Genomic DNA, 21,870 nt, shown 5'->3' on the forward strand with positions numbered 1-21,870 from the left:
AAGCCAAGCAATACGATTCAACGCGAAGTGCCAGAGCCTATTCCAGGTCGTGCTGCCAAGATCTATGCAGAAACTCGTGAGACACCTTGCAGAATGTGTGGAATGCATGCTATGATGTTTCTATAGGAAAAGGGAGATAGGAGGCCGACTGTGGTGTCGATGGTTGCTGGATTACTATCTGTGTGTCCGGACCGGATTATTTTACACTGTAGCTTGTTTTGTTGCGATAGACAAAGTCGCTAGGCGAACGGTTCTCTGATACTGGGTTTAACTAACAAAGCGTCCCTCTCCTCGGCTTCGACACCTCTAACTTTCCATGCCCCCATCGAGGTCACACACACACGGCACAAACAAGTCAACCGCCAAAACTGACCATCAGGCTAGAATCTCTCCAGAAGAAACTAGAAGAGAAACCCTCCCACGCCACGCCACGCCACGCCATGCCATGCCACATACACCATGCACGCAGGCGTGCACACATGCAACAAAACTCTCTGCGGGGTACAAGTACAGTACAGCACAGGACCGTCCGCGCAACTCTTCCTGATTCCTAGAGGCTGGCGCCCAGACCAAACACCAGAAGAACGTTTTTTTCCATGATTACTAGGTAACCGGCAAGATCGACTGCAGCTGCAGAAGCCAGGGCACTCAAGGTCGAGACCCCTTTTATTCTAGCCTCTCGTTGGTGCAGGAATCGGTTTTGTGTAATGCAGTGCAGTGCAGTCCAGTCCAGTCCGGGAATTGATGGCCAGGGGGTTTTAGGGGGAGGGGCAGCCACACACTTCTGTTAAGTGGGTAGGCTGTTCTGGGCTGCAACGCTCACCCGGACCGCGGTCGGTCAAGTGACTCGATGCTGATCGCAGGGTTGCGCTAGGCTGTCGTTGCATTCTTTGCTAGGGGGTAGGGTGAGGTCTGGGCCAGGGATTAGGTGTTGGCTTCCTTTTTGGCGAGCGGATCTCTGCTTCGGCTTCTTATTGTCACTGTCACTGAAGAAGGCCCGGGTGGGGACGGGGGCTCTAGGCTCGGTTGGTGCAATGCAATGCTTGATTGCCATGGCCGGGTGGGGCTAACGGACGGGGACCACTTCGCTACGCTACTGCAGTAGATAAGTTTGCAGGTTGTGGTTTATTTTATCTTGACATTGTCTAGTCGGTTCTACGACCTTGCTTGACAATTGGCTTTCTCTCTGGTTTCTGAAGGGTGTGGGTTGAAGCGATTCGCAACTAGCTTATGGGTATCTAGATCATCGCTATTGAACCTTATCCAGAACGTCATCGTTACTTATACTGGTCCAGCCTGCATATATAGAACAAACAAAATCCGACATATCATCCTGCCCAAAGAACGCCGATCCGCTCTCTTTCTGTTTGAACAACGCTTATCCACACGCCGAACCACGTACTAAACTTTTTACGCCATGAAAAACATGCTAGAAATACAGACTTAAGATATGAGCAGATCTTTCACACTCATGCCCAGCTTCTTTTGCGGATCTTGCCCCTGGCTGTGGTCTTCCCGCGCGATCGGGACAGGAGGTGCCTGCGCGTCATGGACCGATCCCACGGATCCCCGACAGTCACGGTTCAGCATGAGCAAGGCTGCCGACGCTTCATGGTCGACATCGGCTGGAGATGTCATGGCGTACTGCGGTGGCAGGCCCGGGGAGGTACTGGTCGATGCAGCCCACGAGCCACGTGCCGAGCGGGACGTCTCTGGGGCGGCGGGCTGGACTGGTTCTGAGGCAGAGAATGTCGCGAACAAGCATCGGAGGTCAGGAAGTGATCCGGGAGCAGGCGTCGGGATCTGTGCAGAAAATATCGGTGAAGTCGTATTAGAGGCCGAGGAATCAGTCGGGAGAAGCTCTGGAGACACCGAAGCCGAAGATGAAAGTCCTGACTCCTCTCCAAGAGCCTCCGGAGATGCTGGAGAGGGTGGGGCCGGCGCCATGGATGGAGAGACTCTCGTTGCAGGACCACCCGCGGTCTTCAGATCTAAAATACATTGCTCCAGGTAGTTGACGTAATCAATGCTTGCCTAGGTACATCGGGGCTCATTAGCGATCAGAAAACAGGGGTCGAAAACCGGGCGAAAGGGCAACAGGAACACACCTGCAAGATAGCGAGCTTATGCATATCCTGTCCCTGACAGGCGGGGATCATGTCTTTGAGGGTCGCAAACTCTTCATTCATCTTCGATCTCCGCCGGCGCTCGATCAAGCTGTGTGCTGTCTTGCGCGCAATCTTCCGACCGGCTGCGCTTGTGGCGCTGGGCTGTTTCTTCTTGGAGTTTGAGGGAGCTGCATTGCTGGCAGAGGCCTTGCTGGCGTTGTCTTTCGTGGAGGCCTTGCTGCTAGGCGGCGCGGCGGGTTTGGGCTGGTTCTGGGTCTTGGGCTTCATCTGGATGATCTTGCGGGTGCGGGTCGGCGGTGGTGGCAGATTAAATTCTTCCAGGGGTCGCTTGATTCCCGTCTGACGCGGCGAGTTGGCCATGCTGCCCATGGTGGTATTGGGCGAGGCAGGGGACGCAGGAAAGCAGAGGGCAGGATCCGACTTGGAGGACCTTCGGCTGGCAGCGACCATCCGAACAGGGCTCATGGCAGCAGGAGGCAGAGCAAAGGTGTCGGCCGCATCCACCGAGGACTGCTCCTTGACGGTGAGCTCCCCGGACATGGCGGGTGTCGGTGGCAGACGAGACCGTGACATGATTTGAGTCGGGAGGGGGTTGAGCAAGGTTGGCTGTCGACCTGACACTGCTCGCCAATAGATGCGTTGGCTGAATGGAAACGGGTTGAACTAGTGGAGATGCGAGTGAGACGGGGCCAATGGTGAAGGGTATGTTGAACGACCCCCCGCAGCGAGGTTGTACAGTCTTGCTTGCCGGTAGAGAAGAGGAGTAATGCGGGAGGTAGTAGTTGAGAGGCGATGCGAGAACGACAGTATAGGAGGAGTGGAGAGAAGGCTTAATTCGCACCACAGAGGTCAAGAAGGAAAAGTTTTATGTTTAATTATCATAGATCAAAGCCAAAGAGGATAGAGAAAGGAGGGGAGAGTGATGATATCTAAGGAGGGTAGGGAGACGAGAGTGTTCCTGGAACGGGAGGGAGGGGGGAAGGTAGTAAGTAGTAGGAGGAGGAGGAGGAGGAGGAGGAGGAGGAGGAGGAGGAGTATGAGGAGGATCACGATAATGGTCTGGTCCTAAGGTAGGGTAGGTACTTAATCATTACTTAATCTACAGTTACCCGGACAAGTATGATGGTCGCAATAAGTCCCGAAGTACAGTAAGTTACCTATAATTTAGTTTAGAAAACAGGATGATCGACATATGAAATCCAATCTGTAACCTTTGCTGAAGAGACACCCAGTCAAGTGTGTCGCGTGCTTAGGGAAGCCCACGCGGCGGACGAGACGCCCATCATTGGCCGGACAGCGGCGGCGGAAAGGGCACGAGACCGAAAGACCGCCCGGGGCCAAATGGCCGAGTCTCTGAGGCCTCCTGGCACTCGTGCTCCCGTTCCCTCTTCTTATCGGCTGCGTAGCCACTTGACTCCTTACTTCTAGACTTCCTTCCAAGTACGCCAAACCCTAAACGGAGGACGTTCCACTATCTGAGGTGGTTAATCCCTCTCCAACAAAGCAATCTACTTTATCTACTAGTAGTGATGATGCCGTTGATCATGATCGAGTAAGTACCGTGGACGGTATGCAGTCTTGTGCCGTAACCTATGTCTAGGTTCCACTTGAACTCGTCCAGTGCAGCGGGAAAAGGGAAAATGAGGGGGAAAGGGAAAAGCATACCCTTCTTATCTGGCTTGATCGCCCACGCTGATGCAGAGGGAATGCTAATTGGTGATGTTGAAAGATTCCGTCAACATGCCGACCTCACTCCCCCTCCGTACTAGGGCACGAGATACTTCTCCGAAGACATCCTTCCCCGCTGCAGATTGCAGAATCTCAGAGCAAAAGAAAATAGAGAATCATGATGCAAGAGACGAATATAGTTGAGTGAGACATATGACTCCCTCGAATTTCCCTCGAGACAGAATACCAATTCAAAGGAAGATGGAAAATAAATCAATGGAGTATGTCACCAGTGGCAACACATGTACTTTACTCATAGCAATGTCGAACCCCATCACCATTCTCAAGCCCGTGCACATCTCCCCCCCTCCTCCCCTCATCGTCTCCGGATTTATCCGTCCTCACTGCATGGGATCAACCGCTCACCCGAGCGCCCGTTGGCGTTGAGGACCCCGAGGAGGCTAAGGGGGGAGCGCACCACAGGAGTAAGTCCGCTAGAAAATGTTCCGAGCCAGGCCAGGGTCTTCAATCCCGTCCAGACCTGGCATCCAAGCACGTGCACCTTCTATTCTCAATCAGTGGTTTCACAAGCTGAGCGGGGAGAACCGTGGACGTGGACGTGGACCGTGGACCGTGGACATGTGCCAGTACCACCGGATTAGTCCAGTACAGTATTCAACTGGAGATAATTCTGCTCCAGGCTCGAGCCAGTGCTTTGACTTAATCTTGGAGCTGGTCCTTCGATGTCTTTGTCTCAGTAGTGCTGTATCTCTTGTGCGTGATGAATACGTTTCAGGAGAACATACGTGTCTGATCTGCTAGACGGTTGTGAGTGTCCCTCTCAGCAAGGTGCCTTTAATGATGCGGGGCTTTAGCGACGCGAAGGTCTCGTCACGAAGCACTCACCTCGGGGGCTTATGATTCTCGGACCTGCCGACGGATTTCTTCTTGACGGAGTCCGGAGCTATTCTTGATCGGGTCGGGGCTAGAAATGAGGGGAAAGCAGAGGAGGACGGATGCTCCAAGTCATCGTACTCAGTACTTTTAGCCGGACGTCTATTTATACACTTTGGGCTCGTCCTGTTCGTGCCATGGCGTGCCATGGGCACATGCCTAGCAATTTGCTCATATGTTTTTACTTCTATTGCAGAAACTCTATCACTATATAGGGGGCTATTCACTAGCAAATCTGATGTATGGGGGTGGCGAGTGTAGGTTGTTGAACGCATCGCCGCGCTCTATTATTCTTAGTTGAAGATCCTCTCGAGAAGGATGCTCCCAAAGGTGTTCTCCACCGGGGAGTGATCCATCCTCAAAACGCGGTTTCCTGCCCTGGCGCTCAACCACAGACCATGGTCGTTGGAGCTCTCCTCCTCGCCGTCAATCCGGTGGCGATTGCGGCGGTCCACCACGCAGAGACCTCTCGTCCACTGGCCGGTGGTCTCAATCCGAATGTCCTCCGGCGAGGTTGCGGACGGCTTCCACCCTTCGTCATCTGCGGTCAACGCATACCACACGCACACCGGATCGTGGAGACTGAGGTCGGCCTTGTCGCCCTCGTGGCCCGGGTGAAGCCTCTCCAGGGTCTGGAAGGTGTGGGCCATGAAAGCTGACACCCATTCGGCGAGTGGGGAGCCGGATTCCAGCAGCGGGGTGATGGCCTTCCGGAACTGACCGCGGGTCATACCATGGCGGAGAGTGATGTCGAGGGGAAAGGTGCGAAGGGTGAGCTGTTTGCTGAGTGTAGCGGGGTACATTGGCAGACTCGTGCCCGGGGGCATCGTGCTCCGGGGAGAAGGCGACGTGAGGGCGTAGACACGGGCGGCAGCGACTGCATCGGCATAGGCGTTGAATTCAGCCGCAGGGGTGACCTGATCGTTTTGCGTTAGTATACAGCAAGCAGTTTTCCAGATTCTCGAGGCGGCACAGAAGCATACATTTCCAGGCTGGTTCACAGCTCCTCCCATGATCACAACCTCCTTGGCCCTAAGGAAGGTCTCTGGGTCATTTGCAGAGGCGATGGCTAGGTTAGTGAGGGGGCCAACAGCCACAATAGTAACGGTGTCGGGGTCATTCTCGCGCAGAACGCGAAGGATCTCTTCGTATGCGGGACGCTTTGAAGGAACAAACAGCCGGTTGGCGGAATCGCCAGTCGGGACTGGTTCAATGTCATTGGAATCGTTGGATGGGTCGAACAAATGCTCCCAGGTTTCCTGGGGAGACAGGTGCGGATGCTGCAAGCACTTCGTTAGTGAATCGACGGGTTAGGAAGGAGACATGCGCCCTGCTCACGCTGGTGTGAATTCCACCGAGACCATCCGTTCCGTCTAAATGAGTGGTCAGCGTTCCTTTCAATCCTGACTCTAAGCTCAGACACGTACGGAAGTAATCTGCCAGCATCTTCTGGTCCTCCAAGGGATCTTCCGCTCCCACGGCGACAACAGGAGGACAGGCGCGCAGGGCGCCGTAACCTTCGGGGAGACCTTGCTCTCGACGCCATTTCATCTCCCGCTCGAGGATGTGAAACATGGATACGACATTCTTCAGGCAGCTTGGAGAGTCAGTAGGCGTACCATCTGGTTTCGGGAATGGTGGTTTACCTTCTCACTTCGATATTACCAAAAGTAAGCGAGACCAAGAGCACCTCAACTTCCTCTGGCTTAGCGGACAGTGCCAGGAGAAGGGCAAGGATATCATCGATTCCCTATATAAGCAATCAAGCCGGTCAGACGCTGAAGGATAGAGCAGCTGCAGTCTGGGACGAGAATCAATTATATCATACAGGATCGGTGTCAATGATGATCTTTCTAGGCGCCATTGTGTGGATAGTCTACTTCGAGAGCACTGCCTACAGCTTCCGCGAATTGTTTCAGTTCTGCAAATCTTGTTGGAACGATGATGTTGAGGGAGGAAAATTGCGACGATGCAAAGGATGGAGGGGAAGTGGGATGGTTCTTGGCTGGTCCCGAGTCTTATCACTCATGCTCCACTACCGCGGTTGTTGATAAAGAAGGGCTTAGTCACACCTTCAAGGGCCAAATCAGCGGTCTGATAATTACTTGTCTAGGAGAAGCTGTAGTTAGCATGACTCCTTGAAGGTCCAATGCAGGTCATTTGGCTGAATAATTGAAGCATATGATCGTTAAGTTATGATTGATGATATTAGCTGCGTGTTTTTGGAATAGACACTGAGCCAACTGTCTCAGCACCATCCTTCTCCATATAGATATAGATACAGATCATTCAGACAGATCCTCAATTTGATTTGACATGTCCAATTATCTATCGTGTAGCATTGGGATGAAGAAGGGGAAGCCTGGAGCAGGACTGTCCTCCAAGGCTCCAACCCACTGCATCCATGATTGTGGTAATTTTGACCGAATAGGGTAGCTGTCTCGGGTCGTCCAGGCCGACGGAGGTTCTTCCCGGGGGTCTGGAGTCTGGACGATTCTAAGCTGAGACGTGGCCTGTTCGGAAGGCGGAATGACCTGCAGGGAGTGTGGTATTACCCCTGTATTTGTGCCTCTGCCACTGCCTCTGCCAGTTGGTGGTAACATACAACTGGAACATACCGGAGCTTCCCTTCAACAGCTCGGTAGTTCTACCTCAATACTTTAAGTCTAGTTCTAGTTAAGTTATTCTTTCCCTCAGATCTAAAGACATTTCCTTCTAGCAAGCCATGTCTTGTGTATCGCAGGGGATTGGCTTCCTTCTGACTCTGACACGTCGATGCCAGAAGTGCAACGCGACATTGCAGTCCAGAGGGGTCAAACCAATGTCACGCACGCATGGGGAAGATCTTTCCCCGCGCCAGTGTCGAACACCGTCCTCCACACCAGGGGATGCTGTAAGACCATTCGGTCTGTCAACGTCACGGACACTGGTCCGACGACAGGGAAGGAAGAGGTCTGATTCGTGCTGATCTTCCAAGGCTAATTTGTTCAACCCCAGGAGGTGGCTAGTGGCTAGTAGAAATCCGTAAAGTGATTACAGAGATTACTTTGATTACTCCTCTCCTATCTGTTACCAGCAGTTACAGACTGGCTGACTGGCTGGCTCGAAGAAAGTAGAAACATGGGGTAATCCTTTCATCAATGCGCCACAGGCATGTCAGCCCGTGTGATGACTGCAACTGGGTTTATAAAAGATCTATCCCCGAGAAAAGTCTCCTGAATCACGGTCCAGATGATGATCAGGCAAGAATCTCCTCCAAGATCTTGCACTACTTGACAATTTAACGTTACTCTTAGCAGTGGAGTCTCTCATCCAGCGCGTGCAAGGACCGCTGTTTGATACCGATACGAGTGACCATTACGGAGTACGGAGTACCTGGGTAGTTCATCCATCTCGGTGCTTTGGTAATTTATTCCTCACCACTTGCCGAGTCGACAGCCACACCCCTTCATCTCCAATCCGTGTCCTCTTTCTCTCCCACCATCGCCCTCCTCCTCCTCCTCCTTACAACCCTCCTCTTCTCTCTCCCCTCCAATTCCTCGCTTCCAACTCGTCCCCTGCCATACTTGTGTTGCATTTCCAGTCAGCCATTGTCGCCCACCCTTCAGTCTTCGGCTGACGGGTGCTTCAATGGTCTTTCGGTGATACCATCCGGTTACTTCTTTACCTCACCTTGCTCCGTCCTCGCGACCTACCTCACCTTTCTCTTTCAACTCCGAAGCGCCGACCGAAGCGTTCAACTACCCCAAGCTCCAGGGCCCTGTGTGAAGACCATCGATCCGCGGCTGAGGTCTCCAATTCGAATTTCGAATTCCTCCAATTGCCATCTGAAATCAAAAGTCTCAGGTAGTGCTACCGATTCGCCATTCGAGCTCGCCGGGGAAATCTGGCCTTTCAGCGCAACTGCGGCAACTTTCTCCTTCGCCAACCCACACCTCTTCTCCTTGCGCTTTTGTCGCAATCTGGTAACAAAGAGGAATCCGAAATCACGCGATTGCTCGAATTGAATCTTTCTCCGTCTGGTACCTTCACCAGATCTTTTTTCGCCTGCTTCTCTCAACGTTTCCGGACACGCGAACGGAAAATTTGACGACCGCCAGCTCAGTCTTTCACAGTGCATTGAGACGGGTCTCTTTGAATTTCACGACTCTTGCTACGTACTTCAAGAAATTAAATTAGTGACTGTACGTCCTGGCATTTTAACCTCGCTCTTGCACTCCCAGCAAAACTGACAATTGCTTTGACCACAGCTTTAACGATGATGAATCCTTATATCAGCTGGGCTCTCCTGCTTGTAGTGGCAGGTGGCCTTGGATGGTACTACAACGGCCCCTCTCCTAAGGTCAAGGCCCCGATCAAGGCAATCACAGAGAAAGTCGAGAGTGTTCCGGCTGTGAAGAAACAGAAGCGGAAGACGAAGAAGTCCTCGGAAGCCTCCCCCGCACCCAGCAAATCCGTTGAGGAGCAGCCTGCAGCTCAGACTACGAGCTCGCAGGTTGAGGAGCAGGATGAGGAGATTGACCGAAAGGAGTTGGCCAAGCGCTTCAACGCGGTGAAGAATGGTATCCCGGCTCAAACCAGTGCTCCTACCAGCAAGTCTGCCAAGAAGAAGAAGAGCAAGGGCGCCCTTCCCCAGCTCGAAAACGACGAGCGCTCGGCTTCTCGTGTCTCCACCCGCACTTCGTCTACCACTGGTGCTGATGCCGACGACGACCTGTCTCCCGCTGGTTCCCCCATTGTGAACGCCACTGTTCCTTCCGCTGGTTACATCTCCGACATGCTCGAGGCTCCGGCCCCTGGTGCTTCCGTTCTCCGCGTTACCGGCGCCGGACCGGCTGAGGCTCAGAAGAAGAAGGCCCAGTCTTTCAAGCAGGTCGAGACCAAGAAGCAGCGCCAACAGCGACTAAAGAACGAGGCCCGTAAGCAGCAAGTCCAGGAGGCTGAGGAGCAGAGACGCAAGTTGCTCGAGAAGCAGCTCCACACGGCCCGCGAAGCTGAGCGTCGCGAGGCGGCCAAGTTGACTCCTACTGCACCCCAGACCAACGCCTGGCAGACCAAGGCTGCTCCCAGCGCCACCAACGGTACTTCTCAGCCCGCCGTGGCCCCCAAGGTCGAGCTCTTGGACACGTTCGAGCCAGTTGCCGCCACTTCCAAGCCTGTCAAGGAATGGGATCAGGGTCTTCCCTCCGAGGAGGAGCAGATGCGCCTTCTGGGTGCGGAGAACGGTCAGGACCAGTGGACCACCGTCTCCAGCAAGAAGATCAAGAAGAAGAGCGGAAAGACGGACGAGAGCGAAGTCAGTGCTTCTGAGAGCCAGCCCACACCTGCTGCTCCTTCTCCCGCCCCCGTTGAGCCCAAGGTAAAGGTGACTCCCACCTATCTCCCCGACATCCTCCGCTCCAACCAGAAGGGACACCCTCTCGACTCCGACTGGGCTGCCTAAGCAGGTCTCTTTCCGGGGCAGAGGATGCAATCCCGGTTTTGTGCAAGATGCCCTTCGGACACAAGCCGGATCCAACTAATCCGTGGGCTGTATTTATACTCATGGCTTTGGCGTTTGGGACATATTATTCTTCATCGAAAACCTTTCGCATGTATCAGGCACATTGCTCTGTTCCAGCCCCCCAACATGGCTGCGACGACGGAGACACTCAATGGGCCGAATATTTCGAAAATCCCTCCGTTCTTCTTCAAAAGCCATGTACCTTTTTTCCCTGACATCTTCACTTGTTATGCTCGGTTTTACCCTCTTGATGTGCTCCTTTCCTTCACCTTTTTGTCTACCTATTTCCTTAGAATACCTTGTATCTTGTATTCCCATTGATAATTGATCCCAATGACACGATCTGCTGTATTTCTCTTCCTTGAGGCCATTGTCTGGTCAGTCTGGATTGGCGCATCCGCCTTGGGTGATTTCTTCCAATTCTCAACTTTTGGTGTTCTGTATGTCATAGCCGATCTTGAATGAGGAGAACCAGTTGCTATCCGGAGAATCAAGGCTCATCATAAACCATCAAGGCTGTGAAGGAGGAAACCTGGTCTTTAGTAGATGATTTATTACTTCAGTTTTCAGGGTAAAGGAACTTGGAAGGGGTTTGGTTTGCTGCTTTGGGACTCGGACCCTGGCGATCGGGCTTGTTGCTGCGCCTAGGCGAGATCTTAAGCTTCCAAACATTCTACAGCTGTAACCTTGACTTGTCCACTTTTTTTTCAATTTGTTCTTCTTTTTGAGCTACAAGATCCTTCTTCCGCGGAGGAATTATAGTGAGCGTGGAGAAGTGGTTCGACCTATTTTTGTCTGGGTCGTGTTTCGTGTTTCGAATCTCAGACGACGGATCTCCCGCCGCAGAACTAAAAGATTGGCGGTCCCTGTTTTTGGTGTGTGGGGGGTGGGGGGAATATCTGGTTCAGTGGTTCAGTGGTTCAGTTGAAGAAAGGGCCCATCCCCCCCTTATGGGGGGTGTCTCAAGGTCAGTAGAGGTGTATAATGATAATGGGAAAAAGGGGTGTGGTCAATTTGTGGTATTGCTACTACTGTTGTTGTTTTTCCTTTTCTTTCGCCAAAGATTCCAGCAGGGAATATACATGGTTTCTAGAATGCGGGCCCGGCAGGTGTAGGCCAGTGAGGAAGAGAGAAGGGGTTAAGGATGAAGAATTGAAGGTCCTGGCGAACTGGCGAACTAGCGAACTGGCGAACAGACTGGAGATCATTGGCTTATGTAAGGACCTTCGACGCTCTAATGGCGTCACGCCCGCAACTCCGACGGCTCCGCTAGTCCGCATTGGGACTAGTGATGAGTTCCGGTCATCGTGGCCTTATTTCCATGTACGGAGGAGAGAGTACTGACCCAGTAACTGACCCTGTGCTTGTTTGGTGTTGGTTGGTTCTTCTGTTCAATGTCTCAATAGCAAGAAAGAAGAAAGAGACCAACTTTACCTAGTACTTCCGACTGTGCTTCTTTGCTGCAGCCACTATTCATTCGTTCCACCCCCCCATTCTTATTGATTGCTCCTCCCTCTTCGATCCATCACCTTTTTCCGCTTCTTATTCTCCTCTTCCTCTTCGTCTTCTTCCTCTTCTTCCTTTCTTTCTTCTCTTCTTCCTCTTCCTCTTCCTCTTCCTTCCTTTCCACTTCACCTCATCTACCTCTATTCTTCCCGCCTAGTGCGCCTGGAGCTACTCCCCGAATCCCTTCTCCCGACTTCCTTGTTTGTTTTTCCACCCCCCGTTACAACCTTCCGAGGGGTCCAACTCTACTACCCCATATTTCTTCCTCCTTCATTTCCTCTACTCTTCCGACTCACCACTTTCATCTATCCTATATTCGTCGCCATGGCGCAAATTCGTGGCACTGCCGGTTACAACCTCGGCCACCAGAACCCCTTTGGCGGTCCTGGCCGAGCAGAGGCAACGAGCGACCCGAGTCCATTGGATGCTATCCGGGAGCAGACCAGCAAGATTGAGGATTGGCTCGACACAATGGCCGATCCGGTTAAGCCGTACGTGATCCTCTATCGATCTCTACAGCTCCAATGCCTGGAGTGCTCGCACCTGTGGCAGCGAAAGGAGCCTCCGACCGATCCGCGCATCCAGAGAAGACGTATCTCCGCTGACACCGTGGCTTTTTGCTCTCCAGATATCTCCCAGCCATTGGTCGGTTTTTGATCGTGGTTACCTTCCTCGAAGACAGCCTGCGTATGATCACGCAATGGAACGACCAACTGCTGTACCTGCGTGATTACCGGAAAAGTAAGCTCACACCTCGACTTCGTTCCTCTCCTGCCGGCTGCGCGGTAGCACCGCGGATGGAGACTGTGAAACGCAAGAACATCACTAACCCGTCTCTCTCCGTACTAGTACCATGGGGAATCACGCATACTTTTCTTCTCGTCAATATGATCGCCATGTCGGTTTGCTCGGTTTTGGTCATCGCTCGCAAGCACACTGAGTTTGCCGTCGCGGGTTTGTTGGCCGTCGTTATTACCCAGGGTCTCGGATATGGATTGATTTTCGACCTCAACTTCTTCCTTCGCAACCTGAGTGTGATCGGCGGTTTGCTCATGGTGCTTTCCGACTCGTGGGTGCGCAAGAAGTTCGTCCCTGCCGGTCTGCCCCAGCTGGATGAGAAGGACCGCAAGATGTACGTCCAGTTCGCTGGTCGCGTGCTGCTCATCTTCCTCTTCATTGGGTTCGTCTTCTCGGGCCAGTGGAGCATGTGGCGCGTGCTGGTCAGCTTGTTCGGCTTCGTCGCTTGCGTGATGGTCATTGTGGGATTCAAGGCCAAGTGGAGCGCTATCATTCTGGTTGTGTTGTTGAGCGTCTTCAACGTGCTGGTCAACAACTTCTGGACTGTATGTTCCCCTTCAATGCTGCTTATTTTTTTTCCAGCAACTGACATGATGACCAGCTTCACCCTCACCACCCTCACAAGGACTTCGCCAAGTACGACTTCTTCCAGATCCTGTCTATTGTGTACGAGTCCCTCCCTCGCCTTTCTTTGACTTTCCTCCACGACACAGGCTAATATATTCATTTACTCAATAGCGGTGGACTCCTGCTTCTGGTCAACATGGGCCCCGGTCAGCTGAGCATGGACGAGAAGAAGAAGGTCTACTAAACGACGGAACGACGAAGACCAACGACGTCGACGACTCCGCTGCCGTTCGAATCCGGCTCACGTGCGCGCTTGTATGACGCGAGGGCTCTCCCGGGCCTTGGAGACGACCCTTAGCTTATACGAATTGCTTTCCCTTCTCTCTTCCAATAGCTTCTATGATTGTTCTTGGAAAAGAAACACCCAGTCCCGGTCGCCTTAGCTCTGCCCCTCGAATACCACTACCATGATCTCGCCAGTCAACGGATAAACCAACCTCAGAATCAATAAACAGACAAAAAAAAGGAAGAACTCGAATCCAATGTTCATTAGCTCGGTTTAGCTATCTGTGCATGATGAAAATGTTCACCCATTTATCATATATTCGTTCCACCCCGTTGTAGTCTGCATCGCCTTTAGCTTGGGGAGATTAGACCCTATAGTAGCCGAGTAAAGTAGCACCTCGAACCAAAACGGACAGCAGATCGTTAAATTATACCAGGTATACAATCCGCGCCATACCCGACCGGGCGTAGCGAGTCAGCCATGCACTAAACTCTATAGATATATACTAGACATGGAAGTCATATAGACAGACACCTGTGGCTTGGAATCTCTGTGGTTTAACTTAACGCCAACAACACCTATCGGCATCCCATGAAATAAGATCATTAGTATAGTATGGTTGATTGATTCAATCGAGTCCGGTTTGAAGGGCGGTAGTAGGTCAGTAGTCAGTTCGCAACTCAAAGCTCTGGGAAACTCACCCAGTCCCGTCCATTCCACTCCGACTACAGCACAGCACAGTACAGCACATAGTCTACGTACCCGTCTACGCCCCCGCATGTAATCAACTTTTCCTGCGCCGCAAAAACAGAGAGAAAGGGAAACATAATCCCGTCCGCATTCATCGCCCGGTTCCGGGGTTTGGGATTGGTGTCAATCACAATCACAAGCACAAGCACAAGCAGCCGCTGGAACCTCATACATATATGTATATATACATTATGGTCACTATGCTTTATGGGGGGAGTTGTGTGACTGCTGCTGCTGCTGCTGCTGCTGCTGGCGCAATAGCCGTAGGGCGGAAAGATCGAGGGGCTGTAGGTATTGTGTGTGCGTGTGTAGATTCTGATGCTTGAGATTCCTGGATATATGACTGGTGCCTCCTCCCGGGACGTCGTCCAGCATCTTGCAAGGTCAGCTAGGCTAGGCTAGGCTGGCTATCAATTACCACATACCAGCACCCACCACCGGAAAGGAGGATTCTCTCTGGAGATGGGTACTCGCCAACGCTCGTCGCCATCGACAATGCTATCGGGAATGTCGGAGCTCGGGATCTTCAAAACAAAGAGCTCAGGGGAGAGCCCTCTTTCGGATCTTTGAGGGCATTTGCCGATATCAATGGACATGATCCCCTTCCCCGCGGCCTCTCACGAGTGGTCTAGATCTAAATTTCAGCCGTGGAGGATTGGTAAAGCGTGGGACCAGCTTCGTCTAACCACTTCAACGCTCGTCCAGGCATGTAATAGCAGCAGCCTACAATAAAGAAATTCAGGTGGGGTATGTATTAGGATAAATTAGTATACAAGAAGGGGTGGGTAGCGGGCAAACTAGGTTAGTAGTCATAAGACAAAGAAAGTGACAGAAAAAAGTTGCAGATGGACAAAATGAAAGTGGACGGACGAATCACAAAAGGAGAGACAATGGTCAATGACAAATAAGAAAAAAAGCAAAAATAAGGAATGCGGTCGGGAACACACAAGAAAAAGGAAAGACAGGGGGGGGGAAAGGCATGAGTACTCTGTGCAAAATAGTCTTCAACAACAATGATTGTGGCTCAAGTTGGTCGCAATTGATGAACATGGGTTATTCATCTATGTACTTTCGTGCCCATGACCTGTATGTGTATGTGTATGTGTTTTCCTGATGTCTACTGGCCCAGCCATCCAGACACTAAACACAATCTGTAACTTTGTTCAACGCGGGATACAGCGCGGCGGGGGGGACTCGGTTGCGGTTTCGCTGATGATGCATCACAGGGGAACAGACAAACAGAAAGACATGCAAGGGGAATTAAGAAAGAAAAATGGAAAGAAACGCTTTTTCGCTGCTGCCAACGCCAGGAAACATGACTGACACAAATGACAAAACTCAACAGCGAAAGGGGGTATTCTGCTACCCAAAGAACAGGGGAAAAATCGAGCATCGCAAAAACAGGCTTCCATGACAAAAGACAATGTGGTGGGTTGGATGATTCGTGGATTATTGCCTAAATCGGCTTGCACTGAAGACGGAGGAGAAATCAGATATCCATACTCCAACGCCAAGGCCGCAGGCGCTCGAGCTGGCCTAAGGCGATATCGTCAGGCGAGTCGTTGATTTCCAGATGCAGCATCTCAACTTTGTTGTTGCTCTCGTGGTGCTGCGGGTGCAAAGTGGACATGGTCTTGGCGATCGTTGGGAAGTGTTTGCCGCTGTCTTGAGTCGCCTTGGAACCAGGCCGCGAGGTTGGGGTTTGCGGCGATTGCAAAGACACCCGCGGGGACTCCGCCTCCGAGTCTGCATCGGACGAGAGCGATGAGCACGATTCGAAGCGAGAGTGTAGCGAGGGCGTGATAACCCAGCGAGACTCGTCACGTCCATGCTGAGGTGACTCGTCGTCGCCATCTTCCTCCAACCCGTCGGCTCTTGGATCGTACCAACCATCGGGTGCCATCACTGACGTTCTAGCTCGGGAGGCACTTCTCTCGATCGGTTGTGTTTTGATCGGGGGCTGCGCTGGTGCTGTCGCAACCGGCTGCTTTGGATTTGTTTTCAGATCGGGCGACTTGTTGTTGTTCTTGGACGCGGAGTCACCGATGCGCTCCTTGCCGGCCATAACCCTGGCACTGGGTGGGGGCTGCAACATCCACCGCGTCTCCGCCCGGCTCTTGGGCCCACTAACGATCGGGGGATGCAGATCATTGACCGGGGGTACTCGAGCGATATAATATTTGCTGTTAGAGACCTCATCCGGGCGCCCTCCACCAGACAAACCCACAGACGAGCCCTTCACTTCCACATCTTGACCCCATAACGGCTCGTCTTCCCGCTGATAGCGCATGCGACTCCAACGTTCGCCCAATGGGTTCTTGAGTTTGTCTTTTCTGGATTTTGTACTACCCGAATCATGGAGTGACTCCGTCGATACCGCATCTGTATTCCAGGATTCCTTTCGACGATGGGTTCGACCACCTCTACGCGCAGGCGGACCGGGGCCTAGAGCGATCTCCTCGGCCCATGCTGGGTTCGTACTGAAGGGGGTGGGTTGTCGGAGGGGTCTCGGTTGGTCGGTGACAATGGTATCGACTTTCTCTTGCTCGCGCTTCGACCGGGCGGCTTCTTTCATTCGATTTCGACGGTAGGACGACTCGGCACAGGGTGTGCAGGTGGCATAGTAGAAAACGGCCGACTGAGCGCCCCGATACAACCACATTCTGGGCTGGGCACTGATAGCGCTCAATGAGGACGGGATAGAGGTGAGGGCGATCTAGAGGAGAGAAAGGAGGGAGGTGTCGAGAAGAGGGTGAGGTGTCGGAGTGACGGAGAGTCGGTGCTGTCAATCGCGAAACGAGGCTGTGGGCGGGAGATTATGCTGCAACCTAGTACTCAAGTAGACCAATTGGATGGCGGGTAAAGACAAGTCGAACCCGAGAAGTGCTGGCACGGTCGCAACAACATGAAGGGCGCCTGATTCAATCGAGGAGAAAGAGAAGAGGGCGAAATATCGCGGCGGTGGACCAGAATAGGCAGAGGTGGCGGTCGCCCAGCGACCGAGGGAGGGAATTGCGAGTGGATACGGGGATCGAATCGGTAAAGGGGACCGGGGAGGTGGTTTGGTATTCGAGTGGTAGGAGGATGATCCGGGGAAGATGAGGTGAGGGTGGCGGCAAAAAAAAAAGATGTCTCCCAAGAGTAAGATGAGAAACAATTCAAATCAATCAGAGGAGGAGGGGAAGGGGGGAGGAGAGGAGGAGAGGAGGAGAGGAATTGAGTTGAGTAAAGGTGAGAAAGTGAGAAGGGGAAATTGGTTGGAGAGGAGTAGTAGAGGACTAAGCAGCAGCGGCGGCGGATGGAACAGTTCCCGTCAGGGGAAATTGGAAACGAAACGATCCGGTGTTGGGCCGCACTTGGCAAGGGCGGGGCCAACGGCAGGCAGTGAGAGAGAGAGAGAGAGAGAGAGAGAAAAGGATTCACGTTGATTAAAATTGGATTGGAACAATGTGCAATAGATAAAGAGAAGGAAAGAAAGTGGGTGTGTGAATAATAATAATACAATAGTAAGAAGTAAGCATGGGAGAAAGTGACAAGGTCACTGACTGGAACTGTACCTGGAACTATACAAAGATACAAAAGGAGAGAAATAAGGTTAAAAGATCTCTTGCATTGAATGGAACTCATCACTTCTTTAACTTCTCTCTCCCTCCATCTTTTCGCCAGGGGGATCCATCAAAGTGTAAAAAAAAAAAAAGAAAAAAAAAAGAAACCCAAAAAGAACCTAACCTCCCCCTTTTAAGACAGACTCCCGACAAGCGAGGGATTCATTTCAGGCAGTCAAATAAATATCCATAGTGTCTTTGCACAGCCATTAAAGACTTAGACACGGCAACCTCTTGATCTCCTCTCCCAACAATGACCACCCCATAGTAATCCAGACGCAGTCGCTGTCTACTTGAACAATCATATTGTCGGATTCATCAAGTCATGTACAGGTAATTAAACGAAGAGTCTTATGTTAATTGGTCATCTATGTATCAAATCCACTTTCGCCCGCTCGTGGCCCATGTCCTCGGCTGGAAAGGAAAGCTTTCCGGGTGGAAAAAGAGGCCCCGACCTCACATCATCTAGGATCCAGGATCAGATGGACATCGATCTCATTAATCCCTGGCCATGGCTGACAAGGGAGACACGGTCCAGCTCTCAAACAGCCTCCCCTCCCCCTTCCTGGTTATCCCATGCGAATCATTCCGAGTTTTGGATCCTGCTCCCTTCTGCTTCAGAAGATCCCGAGCCCCCCAAAGGATCCCACAGAAGTCGGCCGACCACAGAACTTGCATTCCGAACCCCCGTTCGGATTGAAGATCCCGAGCGTCTAATGCACCTGCATGTCTAGTCCGTAGTCACACTCCCATCTCATTATAGAAGATCCCCTCCGAAACGGATCATTCAGAGTTCCAACGCGGGCCGATTCGAATGCATTGCATAACTTGACCCACCCAATCCCCTCCCATCGCGCAAGTACCGGATACCGGGAGACGAAAGCCACAAGCGCAGCGAACCTCAGGCACCCACTGGCTAGCACCTTGTCCCGCTGAGCGCCAACACCCACGCAGAATGAGAGAGAAACTGGATAGACAAGAGGGAAAAAGCGGAAGAGAAGAGGGCGAAAGGGGGAAAGGAAGGAGAAGGGGGGGGGCAGAGACAGCCTTCGTCCGTGACCACGTCACGCCGAACTCGTCCACGTCAATTTCACACCACAATCAAACGAAACGCGTCTCCATTCCTTGCTTGCCACGGGAAAGAAAAAATACAATCCAGCCAGTGGATTGTTATTTGGGGCCTTTTTTAGTAATTTTCCTTTTTTTGTGTCGAATGCGATTTGGGTTTTAAAAAGAAAGAGCTTTGTCCAGCGGGCAAGGTGTCTTCCCCCTCCCTTCTTCTCTCATGCATTCTTCGTGCCTTTCACTACCTCGCCCTTGACCTTGGTCCAGTCGATGTCACGGTCAATAGCCTCGTCGACCTCCCCGCATAATACCACATTGTCGCCGCGAATAAGATAGAGTCCGTGTTCGATTTGCGAGCTAGGTTCCGGGTCATCGGGCGTCCGAATGATGCGCTCAATCGTATCAAGGAGTACCAAGTTCGTCAGCTGATCCGTCGATAGAAGGGTGCCCAGCAGTGTCCGGCCATCGACGGTCAAGACCAGAATTTTTTCTATGTTCGCGAGGAGTCTGGTCAGTTCGGATTGCTATCTCACATGTTCAAGCAACGCGGAATACTCATGGGCAGGTGGTTATGCTACCCAGAAATGTTCTCCGACCACGGAGGGAGCTAGATACTTACTGTTGATGTATGATTGTAAAGACATGGCGAAGATGTGGCTGGCCCGAGAGCTGGCGGTATCGCAAAGAGAATGGCAATTGCTCGAGCTCTCCGACAGACTTCTCTGATCCCAAAGAAGCGCAAGATCGTAGAATTCTTGTTCTCGAGAGAAAGATATGGCCGGAGTATCTCAGAGCTTTACTAAGATACAGATAGCGATGGAAAAACAGGTAGAGTAATCGTGTCGCGCGGATGGGGCGTCTGAGTTCCGAGCAATGACCTCAATATATTCCTTAGAGTGAAGGAAAGCCGATGTGAGGGTTCAAATGAATTAGAATGTTGTGCTGGTAACAGTCGATCGCGGTCCCAGTCCAAAGTAAGGCGATTAGCGAGGGTCCATCTGTTTAAAGAGAGATGGCAGCGACTGTTGATCCCGACCTGCTGCTCCGTTCGCTATGGCGTCGTGTCACGTGAGACCGTCCCGTGCTTTGCTTATCAGATTCCGAAGATCTACGAATTCTGACTCGTCATAACGTGATCTGCATTCGTGAGCTGGGACGGCGCATTGCTGCATTTAGAGTATATTTGTTATTTGTTCTAGATTCTATTCGACAATCTAAATGCTATTTGAAGCAAGGCGACGCCATTTCCTGTCAAACATAGTGACTGGTGCATGACCACAAAACTACCAAGCCTGGAAGTCTTTTTGCTTGACATCTTCCTGCCAAACGATGCGAGGGTAGCTAATGCGTTTGAAATAATGTTCAATTCATACATGTTATCTAACTACCGGCCACTGGATCTCCCCTCAGCCGCTCAATGCGCTGAGGTCCAAGGGCACACTGCTCCCTCGCCCAGCCCGATACCGCCGCGCACCACCGACGAACGGTCGAGGTTTGGGCAGCAGTCCTTCGCTCTGGAATTTGAACCTATGATCATCAATCCGAGTCACGCCGTGCATGCCCGGACTCCGAGGGCTAGATCCCGCTGACGGCCCGCCGTTGCTGAGGGTATAAGCGCTCGGATCAAGAGTGGAACGATCCGGGGGTGGACTGGCTAGTGACTCATATGAGCTTGGGCGTGGAGGTGCTGCTGCAGGGGGCATCGTCGGAGGAGCAGATGAAGGAGGCGGCGGTGGAGGTGCGGAAGGAGCCGAGGCAGCGGGTGGAGGTGGAGGTGGGGTGGAAGGAGTATGCTGCATGTGAGCGAGCGCATTTCTGGCTGCTTGCACAGCCGCGGAAGCAGCCGAAGTGCCATTTGCCGGTGGAGGCGGTGGTGGAGGGGTCGACCGTGCCGGCGCTGGAGGTGGGCGCGGGGCTGACGCTGCTGGCGGGGGTGGTGGAGGCGGCGCAGCAGGACTAGCTGAAGGAGGCGGAGGCGGGGGTGGAGCGGTAGTCGATGGTTTTCGTGATGTGATCGGAGGAGGAGGAGCATGCTTAGCGGTACCAGGCAATGGTGGAGGTGCGCGGGGAGGCGCGTCAGGGGCGGACTTGATCGATGCAGTTGACGCTGTCGATGATGGACGAGATGCAGGCCTAGGGGGCGGCTTTCGAAGATTCGCGACCAATGGGTTGACTGGAGGAGCTGGTGGGGAGTCTGTTGCAGGTGGAGGTGGAGGAGGGCGGGCTCCTGGTGGTCTTGGAGCCGACGCAACGGGCGGCGGGGGAGCTCCCCTGGAGTTTTCCGAGTCCGACATGTATGGGGATTCCCGAGTAGCGCCGGTATCGACACCCCCTCGACTGCGTAGCTTAGGCATTCCTCCTGCAAAGAGTCCAGCTAGCTGAGGAGCTGCTGGAGCTGCCGCCGCTGCGTCCGCCCCTGAGCCTGTATCGCTGTTGCTCCGTAGCCGGTTGGCGGCCTGTGCCGTCGGGACTGGAGGTGCAAGTCCAGCTGGAGGCTTCGCCATGCCTGGGATGGGTGGTGCACCGGGCACCGAAGGGCCTGAAGACTTCACCCCCCCACCGGCAAGCTGAGGAGCTGATCTATCATTGGTGACGGCCTTCTTCAATCTTGCACCTTTGTGAATATCGGAAAGGAGAGCGCTCTGTGATGGATGTCAGCCAACGGATTGGGTTTGAAACAAGAGCTGCAAGCACCTACCCTGCCCTTCGCTTCTGAGCCCGAGGGTCTATTTGGTAAGTTTCCTGGTGGAGGTGGGGGAGGAGGGCCTCCCATCCCTCCGGGGGGCGGCGGCGGCGGAGGAGGCGGAGGGGGAGGCATGTTGACTGTATGTATGTCGAGGAGGGGATGACGCTGAAATCGGAAGCTTGCGGTTGATGCGTGTAGTGATCTCAAAGGGACCAGACGGTGGACGTTAGAAATACCATCTGACAACTGCCGCGACTAGAGATATAAGGACAAAGAAAAGAAAGTGGATGCCTGTTTGGAGAGCTGATGTGAACAAGGCGAGGGTGTAAGGGAAGTGACGGAGTTGGAGGGGG

At 52.8% G+C, this 21,870-nt stretch overlaps 7 protein-coding genes across 7 annotated transcripts; 2 read left to right on the forward strand and 5 right to left on the reverse strand.

The window, feature by feature from the left end:
• Positions 1 to 1,216: 1,216 nt before the first annotated feature.
• Positions 1,217 to 3,125, reverse strand: BO95DRAFT_440589 (basic helix-loop-helix domain-containing protein). Its single transcript, XM_025585994.1, has 2 exons — positions 2,109 to 3,125; positions 1,217 to 2,034 (listed from the first exon to the last, which is right to left on the reverse strand). Exons 1-2 carry the CDS (start codon positions 2,667 to 2,669, stop codon positions 1,444 to 1,446), a joined length of 1,152 nt encoding a protein of 383 aa, XP_025444771.1. The 5' UTR covers positions 2,670 to 3,125; the 3' UTR covers positions 1,217 to 1,443.
• Positions 3,126 to 4,934: 1,809 nt separating this feature from the next.
• BO95DRAFT_440590 (putative nucleoside hydrolase) lies at positions 4,935 to 6,704 on the reverse strand. Its single transcript, XM_025585995.1, has 6 exons — positions 6,580 to 6,704; positions 6,398 to 6,501; positions 6,179 to 6,348; positions 6,090 to 6,124; positions 5,735 to 6,031; positions 4,935 to 5,668 (listed from the first exon to the last, which is right to left on the reverse strand). Exons 1-6 carry the CDS (start codon positions 6,613 to 6,615, stop codon positions 5,045 to 5,047), a joined length of 1,266 nt encoding a protein of 421 aa, XP_025444772.1. The 5' UTR covers positions 6,616 to 6,704; the 3' UTR covers positions 4,935 to 5,044.
• Positions 6,705 to 9,009: 2,305 nt separating this feature from the next.
• On the forward strand, positions 9,010 to 10,194 carry BO95DRAFT_429639 (uncharacterized protein; the record flags this gene model as incomplete). Its single annotated transcript, XM_025584903.1, has 1 exon — positions 9,010 to 10,194. One exon carries the CDS (start codon positions 9,010 to 9,012, stop codon positions 10,192 to 10,194), a length of 1,185 nt encoding a protein of 394 aa, XP_025444773.1.
• A 1,420-nt stretch (positions 10,195 to 11,614) lies between these two features.
• Positions 11,615 to 13,723, forward strand: BO95DRAFT_440592 (protein ERV29). The gene is made up of 5 exons (XM_025585996.1): positions 11,615 to 12,251; positions 12,389 to 12,501; positions 12,610 to 13,103; positions 13,160 to 13,224; positions 13,297 to 13,723. Exons 1-5 carry the CDS (start codon positions 12,085 to 12,087, stop codon positions 13,367 to 13,369), a joined length of 912 nt encoding a protein of 303 aa, XP_025444774.1. The 5' UTR covers positions 11,615 to 12,084; the 3' UTR covers positions 13,370 to 13,723.
• A 636-nt stretch (positions 13,724 to 14,359) lies between these two features.
• BO95DRAFT_461335 (uncharacterized protein) lies at positions 14,360 to 14,757 on the reverse strand (the record flags this gene model as incomplete). The annotated part of the gene is made up of 2 exons (XM_025588815.1): positions 14,360 to 14,536; positions 14,587 to 14,757. The coding sequence occupies 2 exons, from the start codon at positions 14,755 to 14,757 to the stop codon at positions 14,360 to 14,362; spliced, it is 348 nt and encodes a 115-aa protein (XP_025444775.1).
• An 893-nt stretch (positions 14,758 to 15,650) lies between these two features.
• On the reverse strand, positions 15,651 to 19,475 carry BO95DRAFT_461336 (U6 snRNA-associated Sm-like protein LSm8; the record flags this gene model as incomplete). The annotated part of the gene is made up of 3 exons (XM_025588816.1): positions 15,651 to 16,877; positions 19,077 to 19,321; positions 19,451 to 19,475. 3 exons carry the CDS (start codon positions 19,473 to 19,475, stop codon positions 15,651 to 15,653), a joined length of 1,497 nt encoding a protein of 498 aa, XP_025444776.1.
• A 601-nt stretch (positions 19,476 to 20,076) lies between these two features.
• BO95DRAFT_440596 (putative proline-rich, actin-associated protein Vrp1) lies at positions 20,077 to 21,852 on the reverse strand. Its single transcript, XM_025585997.1, has 2 exons — positions 21,530 to 21,852; positions 20,077 to 21,473 (listed from the first exon to the last, which is right to left on the reverse strand). Exons 1-2 carry the CDS (start codon positions 21,647 to 21,649, stop codon positions 20,238 to 20,240), a joined length of 1,356 nt encoding a protein of 451 aa, XP_025444777.1. The 5' UTR covers positions 21,650 to 21,852; the 3' UTR covers positions 20,077 to 20,237.
• Positions 21,853 to 21,870: the final 18 nt, after the last annotated feature.

This window comes from Aspergillus brunneoviolaceus (assembly GCF_003184695.1).
Source record: "Aspergillus brunneoviolaceus CBS 621.78 unplaced genomic scaffold BO95scaffold_16, whole genome shotgun sequence".
In the NCBI taxonomy this organism is placed as follows: domain Eukaryota; kingdom Fungi; phylum Ascomycota; class Eurotiomycetes; order Eurotiales; family Aspergillaceae; genus Aspergillus; species Aspergillus brunneoviolaceus.

Coding starts and splice junctions, on each gene's coding strand:
- BO95DRAFT_440589 (XM_025585994.1), bottom strand. CDS start 2,669: ATGTCCGGGGAGCTCACCGTCAAGGAGCAGTCCTCGGTGGATGCGGCC. Junction 2,035..2,108: donor ATAAGCTCGCTATCTTGCAG/GTGTGTTCCTGT, acceptor CGATGTACCTAG/GCAAGCATTGATTACGTCAA.
- BO95DRAFT_440596 (XM_025585997.1), bottom strand. CDS start 21,649: ATGCCTCCCCCTCCGCCTCCTCCGCCGCCGCCGCCCCCCGGAGGGATG. Junction 21,474..21,529: donor GCTCAGAAGCGAAGGGCAGG/GTAGGTGCTTGC, acceptor CATCCATCACAG/AGCGCTCTCCTTTCCGATAT.
- BO95DRAFT_440592 (XM_025585996.1), top strand. CDS start 12,085: ATGGCGCAAATTCGTGGCACTGCCGGTTACAACCTCGGCCACCAGAAC. Junction 13,104..13,159: donor TGGTCAACAACTTCTGGACT/GTATGTTCCCCT, acceptor CATGATGACCAG/CTTCACCCTCACCACCCTCA. Junction 13,225..13,296: donor TTCCAGATCCTGTCTATTGT/GTACGAGTCCCT, acceptor TTTACTCAATAG/CGGTGGACTCCTGCTTCTGG.
- BO95DRAFT_440590 (XM_025585995.1), bottom strand. CDS start 6,615: ATGGCGCCTAGAAAGATCATCATTGACACCGATCCT. Junction 6,125..6,178: donor GATGCTGGCAGATTACTTCC/GTACGTGTCTGA, acceptor CCACTCATTTAG/ACGGAACGGATGGTCTCGGT. Junction 5,669..5,734: donor CTGTGAACCAGCCTGGAAAT/GTATGCTTCTGT, acceptor CAAAACGATCAG/GTCACCCCTGCGGCTGAATT.